Source organism: Orycteropus afer, unplaced genomic scaffold, assembly GCF_000298275.1.
Source record: "Orycteropus afer afer isolate SDZICR_OR568_19922 unplaced genomic scaffold, OryAfe1.0 scaffold00057, whole genome shotgun sequence".
Classification (NCBI taxonomy): domain Eukaryota; kingdom Metazoa; phylum Chordata; class Mammalia; order Tubulidentata; family Orycteropodidae; genus Orycteropus; species Orycteropus afer.
Genome location: NW_006921644.1, coordinates 8,354,668 through 8,369,036, shown reverse-complemented (window position 1 = coordinate 8,369,036; position 14,369 = coordinate 8,354,668). Strand labels below are relative to the sequence as shown.

At 58.6% G+C, this 14,369-nt stretch overlaps 1 protein-coding gene across 1 annotated transcript in view; it reads right to left on the bottom strand.

The window, feature by feature from the left end:
- The window catches only part of NECAB2 (N-terminal EF-hand calcium binding protein 2), a 33,487-nt gene that overhangs the window by 3,177 nt on the left and 15,941 nt on the right, over positions 1–14,369 (bottom strand). The window contains exons 5-12 of the mRNA XM_007939200.1: positions 9,951–10,087; positions 8,535–8,653; positions 8,285–8,364; positions 4,880–4,933; positions 4,296–4,408; positions 2,736–2,813; positions 2,116–2,238; positions 1,348–1,425 (exon numbers count right to left, since the gene is read on the bottom strand). Of these exons, the coding sequence (XP_007937391.1) occupies positions 1,348–1,425; positions 2,116–2,238; positions 2,736–2,813; positions 4,296–4,408; positions 4,880–4,933; positions 8,285–8,364; positions 8,535–8,653; positions 9,951–10,087 (782 nt within the window). The remainder of the gene's footprint in view (positions 1–1,347; positions 1,426–2,115; positions 2,239–2,735; positions 2,814–4,295; positions 4,409–4,879; positions 4,934–8,284; positions 8,365–8,534; positions 8,654–9,950; positions 10,088–14,369) is intronic.

Below are 14,369 nucleotides of genomic sequence, written 5' to 3'. Positions count from 1 at the left end.
ATTGAGGTAAAATACACATGAAATGTGCCATTTCAGCTCCTCCTACGTGTTGAGTACAGTGCCAGAGGACACAGTCACGTGCTGTCACCCAGGCAGCACCTCGGTGCCCGCCCTCCCTGCCCCTAGCCCCGGGCCACCTCGGCTCTGTTTTAGTATTTGAATCTGGCTTGCTAGATTGTTGGAGATGGCATACAAACGGGACCAGACAATTGTGTCGGCACCCATGTTGTGGTGTGTTAAGACCACATTTGTCTTTGTGGCAAGTAGTTGTCCTCCACACGGTGGGGCCTTGTTCAGCGGCTGTTGATGGGCATCTGGGCTGTGACCCTGGGGTACAGACCGTTTAGGCCCTGCTTGCAGGTCTGGGGGGTGCATCCTTGGAGTGCCACTGCTGGGTCACACGGTAACCCGCTTTGTGGGACCCCTGCCGTGGACGAAGGCCTGATTCTCACCCACTCCAGTACGTCTCAGTGGCTGCGTTGTGACTAGCAGCCCTCCTAGGGTCTGACGTGGCCTCGGCACAGCGACCGTAACAGCTCTGTTACGTGACCTTGTCCCCACTGACTGGTGACTATGAGTGTTTGCTCACAGGCCTGTGCTGCCTCCATTTCACAGATTACGAAGGTGGGTCACAGAGGAGGCTGGGTCCCATGTCGGGAAGGCCCCGCCCCCACCCGCCCTCCCTCCCTCCCTAAACCAGCTGGCGCCCACGCCAGAGCAGGACCCACACAGCACACACACGATTTCCCAACCGGAATTTATTTGGGGCCTGTGCCTACAGCAGCATCAGTTTCCTTGTCACATGGGCTCTGCACCCACGGGCTCCATCAGGCCTGGGTTGGGCACTACAGGGTCACAGCTTCTACAGCTAATTACAACCAGGGGGCAGGTGGCATGGCCAAGGTCAATTCCTGCTGAGCCCTTGCTACCAGAGTGAGGGGTAGGGGCAGGCTAGGCACGGGTCATGCGTGGGATCAAGGGGAGAGATGGCAGGGTGGTCAGGAGGTGAGAGAGGTGCTGGTGCCAGAAGCCCCTGCCTGACAGCTGATGGCCGCAGCAGGGCCCATGGCTTGGATGCCGGTCTGCTGCTGAGCAGGGGACAGGAGACACAGGGTCCTTCACTTCAAACAGCAGGAAAATACATTCTTGTTTAGAAGTGTATTGAAAAGACAGCACGTGTACCAAAGTTCCCAGAAAAGAGGGGGCCTCTGGGAGGGGCCCTCAGTCTCGAGCCACCGCACACCAAGCAGCTGGAGGGGGGGAGAGAGAAGGGACAGAGAAGAAACAAAGAGACCCAAGAAGAAACACACGTCAGGACCTAGATTTGAGGACGAGTGCCCCCCTCACATCCCACAGAGGCTGTAGGTGCAGAGGCCAGGGGAGCGCGGCAGGCCCCCTCCCGCTGGGGCAACATCTGCTCCCCATCTGCAGGGTAGGGAAGCAGTTACCCAAGAGCACAGCCCCCTTCACCCAGTGCCAGCAGTGCTCCGTGCCAGGCTCAGGCTGTCCAGGAAGTGAGGGGGTGACCAGGGAGGGAGCAAATATACCAAGCAGCAGCCCTTTTGTGGGGACACAGGCCTGCAGCCTGCCCATTGTCGAATCAGGAGCTGTGAACTGAGGCTGCATAGGTAGGGGTCTAGGGCCACCGTGCTGGTGCTCGGGATAGGACTTTAGCTGAGCACACGCTGCCCTCAGGACGGTTTCTGCAGCCCGGGGTCTGTGCCACACTCACCCCCCCCCCACACACACACACAGTGACTGTGCAGCTAAGTCGGGGGGTAAAGGCCAGGACCTGCTGGTCCTGCAGCCAGTGGCCTCAGGAGCTGTGAACTGAGGCTGCATAGGTAGGGGTCTAGGGCCACCGTGCTGGTGCTCGGGATAGGACTTTAGCTGAGCACACGCTGCCCTCAGGACGGTTTCTGCAGCCCGGGATCTGTGCCACACTCACCCCCCCCACACACACACACACAGTGACTGTGCAGCTAAGTCGGGGGGTAAAGGCCAGGACCTGCTGGTCCTGCAGCCAGTGGCCTCAGGCCCTTCTCGCACCTGGGCCATCGTGCCAGCGAGGACCCTGCTTGGACACTGAGACTTGCCTCCTGCCCCTGCCCCCACCCCGGCTCTGTCCCGAGCCGCTCGCCCTCACCAGGCACAGAGATCCGGGACAGGGCCTCAGGCTGGCGCAGCGTGTCTACCTTGGTGTGCCGGAACGCCTTGCATGCTGGGCTCTGCAGGTGCCTGCAATCCGGCAGACGGGATCAGCTCCGGAGGGTCCCCTGTCCTGTGCCGGCCGGCAGCACAGCCCCCCCCGGGGCAGGTGCAGGGCCTCAACGCTCGCGGGATGAGGGGAGGCAGGACCCAGCCCACAGGTGTCAGCTGCCCAGGGCATGTCCTAAGAGGCCTGTCCTCCTGCCTCAAGACCAGCCTGGCCTGATGGAAGGCCCATGCCTGGCAAGCCAAGCCCTGCCTGGGGTCTGCCTCTCTGGGACCAAGACAGGCCAGCAAGGCGGCCCGGGAGGAGGATGATGCCCGACCAGGCCCGGGAACACCCACAGCCCATCTTGGTTAGAACCTGCCTGGCCCAGCAGCACCAGAAGGGCAGGGGAACCCACCCCCCAGCCCTTGTACAGAGGAGCACACTGGGGCTGTGATATTTCAGTCCCTGTCGCTCATCACAGCCCTGCCCCCAAGGGCATTGTGGACAGAAGAGGGGCCCCCACAGCCGCTGTGCCTACCTCTTCCACTCCTCCTCGGTCTCCCAGAACTCATAGACAACGAAGGTGAAGCCGTCCAACAGCCTCATGGCTGCGATGCTGCAAGGAGAGGGGAGAGGCTGCCTCCACCCTCCAGCACTCGGAAGCCAGAGCAAGTCCAACAGGCTCGGGGGCCAAGCTCCCAGAACAGCGGGCCTGGGACAGTCAGGGAAGCCCTGCTACACAGGAGCCCTCCACCTGGCATCTACCCTGAGAAGGGCTGTGGGGTACGGTGAGCACCTATGCCAACCTATAGAATGGAGTGGGCTGGAGGAATACAGGCGCCCAGGCAGAGCCACCGCCTCAGCCTGGGGGAGCAGGGCAGGCTGAAGGGGAGGGGCCGCCCCCTCTCTCTCTGCTGCCTCTTTCCCCCATCCCTCCCAGGGGAGCAACCGATCCTGGGCCACATAGCACCTGCACCCCTGACCCCCCAGCCTGGCCCTCCACGCTTGTACATACAACTCAGATTTAAAGGGGCCTTTCTGCAGCCAACCCAAGCCACACACACACACACACACACACACACGTTCCTGGAGGCAGAATGGAGAATCTTGCCAAGCCCCTCCCAACAAGGCCCAGCCCATGGGGCATCCCCCTCCCAGCCACCTCAGCAAAACTGCATAGCCGGCAGGTGGGGGGGGAGTTCCCAATACGTGAGGTAAGCATGCCCTACTTGTGCTTACTAGTCAGAGGTGTGGTGAAACACATGAAACTGTTTACCACAGAGTAAGCACACACATGGATGCCCCTGCTTACCTTGCCGAAATCCACCCCTCGGCCTTGCCCTCCAGCCCCAGCTGCTACTCTCTTCCTAAGCAGACCCCCTGGGGTCTGTCTCCCCACCACCACCACCACCACCAAGTGACTACAGGTCACTGCCCCCTAAAGCTTCCTGCTTGCTCAGGACCCGGGCCTATCCAGCACCTACCCCCACCTGCTCCTACCTGCCTTGGCTTAGTGCCCCCCCCACCCCTGTGTGCCCCACTATCTCACCAGGGTCCCACCCCCCAGGACCCAAGATGCTGGCTGAAAGGAGGAGGTGGGGCAGCCCGCCAAGCTGAGGCAGGCTGGAGCCTATGACTTCTGGGGCTGCAGGCCAGTCATGGAGGCAGGCAGGGCCAGAGCGTTGCCAGCCTGTGCCCACAGCCCTTGGACCATCACAGCCATGGGGCTGGGCGGCCGTCTTTGGCAGACCCGTCCGATGTGGCCAACAGCCAAGGCTGGTGAGCAGCATCTCTGCCTGCATGGTGGGACAGGCATGGCGCTCAGAGGCGGGCCAGCCTGGAGACACAGCAGGAGCTGCCAGTCCAGCAGCGTTCGCCTCCCACGGAGGAAGAGTGATGAGCCCTCAGCCCAAGAGAGAGACCCCCAAGTGACCCCCAGGCACGCCGAGGATAGGAGGTTCACACAGCCACGCAAAGCCAGAGCTAGGCTTTGAACCCAGCTCTACCACTCACAAGGCTGTTTCCAAGAGTGCAAATGGTTCCCAGAGGTAAAGCCAGGACCCCCTGGCCTCATGCCCCGGTCCCTGCCATCACTCACTGGAAGCAGTCCCTCTCTCCCGCCGTGGCCCGAAGATACAGCCGCAGGGACTCCAGGAACTCGCTCAGCTGCTCGGGGCACACCGCCATCTCCTGCCGGATCAGCTGCAGGTGCTGCGGGCCAGAGGGGGCATGAGCCAGCCACTCCCTGCCAAACCTCCACCCCGCCTGAGGGGCACAGCCCCCAGCACCTCCCTTCAGAGAGGACAGGCCAGTGGTCAAAAAAAAAAAAAAAAGAACCCACGTACTTTTCATTTCTGCACCCTAAGACTGCTCTGAAAGAATAAAAGAATCCAAAATTGCAATGCTAATCTACAGCTGGTCCATGAGTGACAAGCCAACCACCGGGCATCTGGGTCTTTGAGACACAACAGAACCCGGTTCTGATCAAGGCTGTGTTTGTTTTGGTGTCAGTGTCCTGCTGGCCACTCTGTTTTTGGTCAAACTCTTGAGCAGACCCTCAAGGCACACCCCAGTCCTTCCACAGGCTAGCTCCTGGGCAAGTGCTCACAGTGGGAAGGGGATCTGGGACCCAGAGCTGCCTCCCACCCCCAGGCCTGGCTCAGGGAGAGGTAGGGGCCTTACCACGCTGGTGCCTTCGATGCCAGAGAGCCGCTGCTGCAGGTCAAACCAGAGCGTCTACAAGGAAGCAGAGGTGAGGCTGGGGGCGGGCAGGCACACCCGTGTCACCAGTGTTCCCGGTGCTCCTTGGGCCCCCGTGCTGGAGGGCGTTCCAGGGGCCAGGCCTCCCTGGACAGGGCCTCTCCCACCAGGGACCAGAGAAGGCAGGACCTGGAGCTCAAGTGACGGACCGACTCGCCTGGAGTCCTCACCCCTGTGCTGTGAATGGGATTTTGGAGAATTGAGGTTTTCTTTAAGTGAAGTCATACTAGAGTCAGGAGAAGCCCTGCTGGTACAACAGTTAAATGCTCAACTGGTCACCATAAACTAGTAAGTCGACCTATCCAGAGAAAAGACCTGGCCATCTGCTCCCCTAAAGATTACAGCCTAGAAACCGCTGGAGGCCAGTTTTGCTCCACTGCACTGAGGGGCTGTGCGTCAGAATCGACTGGGCGGCAGTTACCACCTCCGCAGTAGGGTCTGTTTCCCTGCTCCCCACTGAACAGTGTCTATGAAGGTGAGGAGACACACACACACACACACACACACACACACAGAGGAAGATGCCACTTGACAACAAAGGCAGATACACTGCAGGCAGGAACAGCCAGGACACCCAGGACTATGGCAGCTACCGGATGCTGAAGGAGACCAGGGACCTTCTACGGCTGATGCCCTGATGTGGACCCCCAGCCCCTGGAACCGTGAGAAAATAAATGTGTTCCCGCCAGCCTGTGGTGTGTTTATTCCAGCAGCCCGAAGGCACTGCCATCAGAAGCCGCATGCTTTCTGGCTGCATGGCTGGGGCCCTGAGAGGCATGGAACCAGCGTTCTGCACAGAAGGTAGGAGGAGGTTCCACTCTGACCCTGGTTTCACCCAACTGCTGCCCACAGCCCGGGAGTCTGCACCATCTCATAAACCACGCCCCTTGAACCCCCGGGCACCCCCTGAACCTGGTGGTCTGAGATGGTTCCCCCAGGCCCCGGGCTAGACACGTTACATACGGACACATTCCCAAGAGCTGGGAAAACAAGCCCAGGCCGCCTGCTCAGCCCAACGCTGGTACACACAACGGGCCGAGCACGTCCGGGTGGACACGGCGGCAGCCGCCCCAGGGGACTCGCATCAACCAGCAAGCGGGTGTCACAGGGCCCGACCCTCCCTCCTGTTCCATACGAGCGACCCGCCACTGCCGCTGCCAACAGCACCCTGCAGGGGCTCGGAGAGCGCCTGAAGGAGCCGCCACAGCTGACAACCCCACTCTGAAGGGCACCCAGCTGCCTCACTGGCAGAGCCCAGGTTTGAACTAGAGCTTTTCTGATGGATACCCAACCCGTGGCTGTTTTTGAACCTGGACGCCCAATGCCACATATGTGCCAACCCCTGCCTGCCCACCACAGAGACAGGCTGGGCCTGGTCTCCCACCCCTGGGTTGTTCACCCACTTGCAGATGAGGAAGACCTGTGTCTGCGGAGGGAGAAGGTCTTGTGCGGTCACAGGGACGCTCAGCTTAATGCTGCCCCTCCCTCCCCACGTTCACTTCACCGAGGCCAGCCAATTATGTACCCAGACCCGGAGAGCCCTTGGCTGCTGGGACGTGCCTTGTGAAAGGGCATTGCAAGGGGCTAAGGGGCCGCCTATGGAGACAGGGTTGTGGGAGGGAGGAGAGCACCGGCACACTGTCTGCCTGGCCCCGGTGCCCCCCGGCCCTGGTGCCCCCCGTCAGCCCACAGGCCGCCTCCAACCCCACCACCACTCCTGGCCTGCCAGCCCCCCAGCAGGCGGAAGCAGCTCAGGCGGGCCTGTTGGGACGGGGCTCTCTGCAAAGCCCGGGCCAATCAGAGGCGGCACAGAGGCCCCGGCCCCTCTCCAGGGCACCAAGGTACTCTGGGCTTCCAGCTTGGTTGTTAGGGCAACCGGGGCGGGGGCGCTAAAAATAAACTTCAAAGAGCCTGCCTCTTGGCTCCTGCCACGTTGTTATGACAACTGGGCCGGTCCCACCAGCAGCCTGACTTCACCACAGGGATGGTCCCACCTCGGTTTCAGCTTGAAGGTGGGCGCCCCCACCACCTCCACGAACATTTCCCCAGGTGACTGTCCTCCGAGTGGGGGACCCGCAGCCTCCCCCCAGGCTCCCTCAGAACTAACTGCAAACCCACAGAAGTATGGAAAAAATAGAGAAGCCTGGAAGGAGTGTGAAGGCCTCTCCGTCCCACCGCTGGGAAGGTGTTCCATCACCTGTGCTCACGCGGGCATGTGGGCGTGGTGTGTGCGCTCACGCTCAGGGGCCCGTGTCCCTAATACCAGAGCAATTCCTACCACTGCTGCTATCAAGTGCTACCTACACTCCAGGCTCTGAGCTAAGCCAAGAGCAAAAAACAAACACACTGCCATCCGAGGTGGCAAATCTTTACAGAGGGAGAGTGCCCGGTCTTCCTTCAGCAGACTGGCTGGTGGGTTTGAACCTTAAACCTTCTGCTTAGCAGTCCACTGCCTCAGGGACTGTGCCACCAGAGCTCCTTAAGCCTTTAGCAGACAGCCCTTAATCGTCATGACACCCTGTGAAGTGCTTTATCTTCACAGAAGGAAGCCCAGCCCAAAGAGGGCACGGCCCTGGCCCCAGTCTCCCAGCCGAAGTCCAACCTGGGCAGCCCCACGCTAAGTGTTTCTGCGGACTCCATGCCAGCGGTGGTTTCCTCACATACCCGCGGTACTCTGGCAGTGAGGCACTCTCTAGGAACATTCTGGAAAGGCCACACCTGTGGCCATGCCCTCACTGTAGACCCTGTCCTGCTGGCAGCACCCAGGGAGGGGGGCACAAACGGTTAATTGCTTGAGTGCCAGCTGAGAGGATGGTGGTTTGAACCCACCCAGAGGATCCTCAGAAGGCAGGCCTGGTCATCTGCTTCCAAACAGTCCCAGCCTTGAAAAAGCGAAGTAGCTGTACTCTACTCTCCTGGGCTTGCCGTCAGTCAGAATCGATGTGACAGCAACTTACAACATCCTGCTTACAGCTCCATTGTTTCTACTCCCCGCCCCCACCGTCTGCTCAGACCACCTTGGCCTTAAGCTCCCCTAGAAACCGGAGCCCCTTGCAGCCTGTGACCCTGCTGACGATGCCCGGCTCCTTGCAAGGCTCCTCCTGGCAGCCTGGCCCCTTCCCAACAGCCCCCCTATTCCCCATTCCCACTTAATGGGCACAGGCCCTGGGGTCTCACCTGAGCTGTGCCTCAGTCTCCACAGCCCACCTGCGATGGCTCTCCTAGCCCGAGTCCCCTGCAGCCCTGACTTCTGGCCTGAGCTCCAGGCCTCACCCCCACCCCCTGGGGGTCTGGGAAGTGCCGGGCGCAGAGCGAGGTGGGTCTCACCTTGTTCTCCAGCCTTGCGATCAGGTCGGCCAGCCGGCTCACCTGGACTCCCAGGCCCTCCTCCTTTGGGTCTGCAGACACTGGGAAGGAGAGCAGACGGTGGGCAGCAGGCCTGGAGAGCTCCCAGCCCCCCTAGGGACCTGGGGCCTCCTCCAGCCCTCCCGGTCGCTGGCCTGGCACCTGGCTCTGCGGCCTTCAGAATTCCCTCGAGGACCCCCAGCCAGTACCCAACCCCAGGCCCCACTCTCACCAGCAGGAAGGCTCCTCCCTTGTTCCGTGGCTGCTAGCTTGTGATTGGGGGTATAGGGGGGTGTGGCATTTCCGTACCAGGTCTCTGTGACGTCGTGGCTGGGTTTGCTGTGGGTCTGCCTGCTGTGTGAGTGGGGAACACACCCAGGATATGACAGAGGCCGCAGGGCCCCTACCTCAACCTTTAGCAGCTTTGACGTTGATTAAACACTGGCTTAACTGTCAGGGCCCTCCCCCCTGCTCCGTGGAACCCTATCCCTGGGAGGTGGGCATCGGTGCCTTGGTTTTAGAGTAGGGAAACTGAGGCCCACAAGACAGCAACCCGGCCAGAGCCAACGATCCAGTCGGCATCTGAACTCCGCTCGGCCCACAGCCCAGGCCCCACTCTCCGGGATCCGGGGCTCTCCGCGGCACTTCCACCTGCCCTCGGCTCAGCTCCTGGGCTCGGGCCCATCCCTGACACCTAGAGGAACCAAAGTGGAGTTCGGGGCCCTCTGGGGTGAGGGGTTTGTACCAGCCAGAACCCCCCCCAGTCTCACAAAATAGCTGAGGGAAATCTGTGATCCTGACCTCAACCAGCCCTATATACACAGCATGCACACGTGACCCCAGCCAGCCCTATACATGCAACACGCAAACATGCACAACCACCTGTTGACCCTGACCGCTCAGCGCTGGCCGCCACCCCCCCCCCAACACACACACAGCCCTGGGCATTGGGCCCAACACACAGCAGGAGTTCAAACAGTCAGTGACTGGACAACCCCTTGTGTAAATGGGAGTACACACAGACGTTCCCACACACGTCCACACAGGGTACGAGCCCAGCCACGCGCGCGCACACACACACACACACACACACACACACACACACAGATGTACAGCCTTCCCGCCTTGGAACATCTGGCATTTTTCCTGTCACCCCTGCAGCTCAGTGGGTGTCAGGGGAGCCGAGTGGGCTCCCAGGTAGTGGAAAGGTCCACAGAGTCACTAAGGAGTCAAACACATCCACACACCAGCAGCAAATGAAACGTGTCCCTTGGACCACGAGTGGGCCAAGGAGGCGGCTCCTGGGGCCACAGGGGCGGGGGCAGGTAAAGCAGCTGCTGTGCCTGGGATACCACCCGTCCGGGAACAGCATCGTGGAAGTTATGGTGCTACTGGTGTGCACCAGGCACTCCTCTAAGCGTGCGTCACCTCACTGTATCCTCATGGTGACTGAGGGGCAAGGATATAACTGTTCCGTTTTACAGATGAGGGAGTGGGGACAGAGAGAGGTACAACAGCTTGTCCAAGGTCACCCGGCTCCTCAGTACACAAACACCCCCAGTGAGCGGCAGGCTGGGTGTGTGTGTGTGTGTGTGTGTGTGTGTGATACCCCACTGAACCTTCACCCAGGCCCCGCCCACCACCGCACCGGATCTGGCTGGTCTGCTCTTCTATGGCCCCCACAGCACTCTCCACAGAGCTCAGGAGCGACTGGATCTGATTGGCCGTCTCCTTCAGGAGGAAGCGGGTCACGAACTGGTCCACGTTGCTCCCGCCCTCATACACCTGCACAGGCAGAGAAGGGGCCATGAGTAGGAAGTGGGCAGGGAGCCTGGGCGTGGGTCTGGGTGCGCATGGGGCATCTGCCCTGCAGCAGGAAGGGGGACCCACTGTCTCCTGTATCTTGGTGGCTGTACTGTCTCCAAGGTAAGGACTATGAGTTCAGATATCAGGATTGGGACCTTGGGTTCCCATACTAGTTATGTCATCTTTCTGGGCATAATGTGGTCCCTGTAGTAGCTATCTCAGGAGGCTGTGGTGAGGATCACATGACAAAATGGGTATTAAATACTCATCACAAGGAGGTCACACAGCAAAGATTCAAACAGGAACTACTGTGATGAACAAGGAGAAGTACCAGGAGGAGGAGGAGGAGCAGGTGGTGGTGGTGAAGGTGACGATGGTAGTAACACTGACAATAGCAGTGATGGAGGCCATGGTGGTGGTGATGATGGTGATGGTAGCGATGGTGGTGGCAGCAGTGGCGGTGATAGTGGCAGTGGTGGTGGTAACGGTGGTGGTGGTGGTGGTGTGGTGTGGTGATGGTGGTGGCCGCTGTGGTGGTAATGGTGGTGGTGGTGGTGGTGGTGGTGGCAGTGGTGATGATGGCGGTGATGGTGGTAGTAGTGATGGTGGGTGGCTGTGGTTGTGGTGACGGTGGGTAGCTGTGGTTGTGATGGCGGTGGTGGCTATGTGGTGGTGGTGGTGGCGGTGGTATCAGTGATGGTGGCTGTGGTTATAATGATGGTGGTAATGGTGGTGGTGGCGGCGGTAGCGATGGTGGTAGCAGTGGTGGTGGTAATGGTGGTGTGGTGATGGTGGTGGCTGCTGTGGTGTGATGATGATGGTGGTGGTGGTGGTGGTGGTGGTGTTGCTGACAGGGATAAAGTACCAGAGGAAAAGAAGTCACAACCTCCTCTCAGTCTTTCCTCCTCCAAGGAGAATTCTCTGGGTTCCTGGATCTTCATGCTGCTGCTCAGAGAAAGAATTAAAAGCAGCCAAGAGAGTGTAAACTGGCTCCTCAAGCAAACGGTCTCAGAACGCAAAATCATGAGAAGAAAGAAAAGCAGGTTTGCTGGTCTGACAGAGCCTGGTGAGACCCCCAGGCTATGGGCTGTAGTCACCCTTCAGGTCTGGAACTGAACTCAGCCTAACAACAGACAGGCCTATGGGTAAACACTGACGTCATGAGATACACTCCTAGGAGCAATCCAGTCATGCAAGAACAGAAGGGCAGTGTTCGCAGAGGAGACAGCTCAGGGGGCGGAGCGCATGGGAGGGAAGGGCACAGGGAAGAGGTGACCACAGGGAGGAAGTGGGGAGAGAGCTGCTACGCTGTGGGGAACTGCAGTCAACGTCATGAAACAAAATGTGTTGGAAAATGAATGTGCTGTGTAAGCTTTCACCCAAATCACAGTAAAAGTTGCTAAGAAAAGAAAGAAGGAAAGGGCGCCAGGGTCAGGACCACTGGGGGAGGGGTGCGCGGGAGACCTGGCCGGAGCGAGGAGGAGGAGTCGGGGGCCAGGACGGACAGGGAGGGTTTTCTCAGGTTTTGCTCTCTGGTGCGAGAGAGAATTTCCCCCTCTGTCAAGAAACTCTAGAAAAGACGTTTGCCAAGGCTGTTCCTTGGCTGCTTCTGGCTGCAGAAGGCTGTAGGGTGGGAGAGAAAAGGCCCTGGCAGGTCCCTTCTCTCAAGGACACTGATGATGAAAACCACCTACAGTGGAGGGCGCCAGTTCTCTCGAACCCTCGCCCTGCTCTCCCCGCCCCGTCCACCGAGACTGCGCCTTCCCAGGCCCAGTCCCTGCAAGGCAGGAGAAAACAAGCCTCCCAAGGAAAGCATGTTAAAGCATGCATCATTCTGATCGGGAATTAATTAGCAATCGTTGCACAACGGGAAGCAGAGGGAGACAGAGAGACTGAGGAGGGGGGCGGGGGTGGCGTGCAGGACAGCCCAGATGGGGGATGGAGAGAGGCTGGAAAGAGATGCCCACAGGGAGAGATGGAGGTGGACGTCGGGGCCAAGGACCAGGCCGGGCACGCCGAGATGGACCCAGACCGAGGAAGCATCTGTGCCAGAATTCATCTCTGGGTCTGCTACCCTAAGGCACCGCGGTCACTGACTAACCTTCCGAGCAGACAGGCCAAACCCCCCAGTGTCCAGTGGCCATCGGGCTCAGACAGACAAATGGCCGCAGAGTAACAAGAAGGCCAACCTTGGTTCGCACAGAGGACACAGGCTGTTAGGACCAAGACGGATCCTGAGCTGAAGTGGGTTGGGAGCACCCAGCCCGAGGGTTGGGGATGTGACCAGGGCACAGGAGGGTGATAGAAAAGCTAAGTTATTTTGAAGGTGATTCAGCTTTCACCGAGTTCCCCTCAGCACAACCAGTGCCCAGTGATGCTCCCAGCTCCGATTCCAAAGGGAGGAGTTGGTTGGTTCTAGGATTTTGCATCCAGGGGACAAGGTATTCCATTACAGGACAACAGGGAGATACCCAGAAACCTGCAGAGACTCTGAAGCCTTATCAGATGAGTACCTTTTCTGCAAAGAATATTTCAGGATCTCCCCCAAGTCACCTAGGTCTGAAGCAGAGAAAGAAGTCCTCTAGGAGAGTTGTGAAGCAAAATCATGGTGGTCACTCAAATTAAATATTAAGGTTACAGGGGGTAGAGGGACGCCTCACTGCCATTGAGTCGATTCCGACTCACAGCGAGTCCCATTGGGTTTCTGAGGTGGTAAATCTTTATGGAAGTAGATCGCCCCAACTTCCTTCCATGCAGCGGCTGCTGAGTTTGAACTGCCAACCTTCTGGCTAGCAGTCAGATGCCTTAGGCATGGCTGCCACCAGAGCTCCTTATTAAGGTTACAGCGCTCAGGAAATAAAAGCATTAACCGCGCATAGTTTCATTTTAACTACACTGGATTAAGTCACTGAAAAATACAGAAATATGGAAGAAAAACAGCTTTAAAATCTCAAAACTTCCTTTTACTCCATAAGGGAGACTAGAAGGCGGCAACACCTCTAGAAGGGAGGGCACGGAGACCCCAGCTCACGTACTTTGGACATGTTATCAGGACTGTCTTTGGAGAAGGACACCATGCTTGGCAAAGCGGAGGGTCAGCAGAAAGAGGGTCTTCAACAAGATGGCCCGACACAGTGGCGGCAGCAATGATCGTGAGGATGGCAGAGGACCGGGCAGCGTTTCGTTGTCGGACAAGGGGTCACCCAATAGCATCTAACAACAAGTATAAATACGGGCTGAGAACATTAAGAACCTATTTTCAAAAAGCCACCAGCAAAACAAGGGAATGTTTACCTCCCAAATTATAATCAAAGGGAAAAGTAAAGAGCAGGTCCATTAAGAGGTAAAACACAAGGAGAGACAACCAAAGCTTCCCGCAGGTGCAGAAGGGTGGTGGCAGAGGTCAGACCACAAAGGACTAGCATGTTACCATGAGTTGCCAAGACAGCCCCCGACTCATGACAACCCCAGGTGCAACCACTGTGACCCACAGCTTTCTCATTGGCTGTTTTCAGAGGTAGCCCCCAGCCTGCCTTCCTTGTCCACCTGAGTCTGCAAGCTTTGCTGGAACCTGTTCAGGATCCCAGCCACACACAAACCTGTGCTGACAGGCGGTGATGGCCGTGGGTGAGACGTGTGGGTGAGGCGTGTGGGCCAGGAGTTGCACCTGGGTCTCCCACACGGAAGGTGAATGTTCTACCCCAGAGCCCCTGCTGCCCACACCGTCATCACGACAGTGGAGAAAAGCTGCCGAGACACCCCCGTAAGGCCGCGTCCCAGATGTGATTAAACACGATCCCAGAAGAGGCGCGCCTGCCCCAGAACAGCACGGGAGGAAGACGAAGAGAAGCCCGTGTGTCTGCAGCCAGATTTAATCAGAGCGGGACAGGCTGCAGCAGCACTGTCGCATCAGAATTTAATGAAAAAGTCTTACACGAGATAAGAAGGCTAAGGATACCACGGCAGGAAGGACACTGTCACAGGCAGGGGGACTGGGGACTTGCAGGGACACAATCATCACAAAGCAATTTTGCTAACTACCCACCCAAGCCACTGCCATCAGGTCGACCCTGACTCACAGCAACCCGAGAGGACAGAGGAAAACTGCCCCACAGGGTTTCCAAGGCCGTCAATCTTTATGGACGCAGACTGCCTCATCTTTCTCCTGCAGTGCAGCTGGTGGGTTCAAACCACCAACCTTTTGAGTAGGAGCCAAATGCTTTAACCACTGCACTAACAGTGCTCCTTAATTTCAGTATAC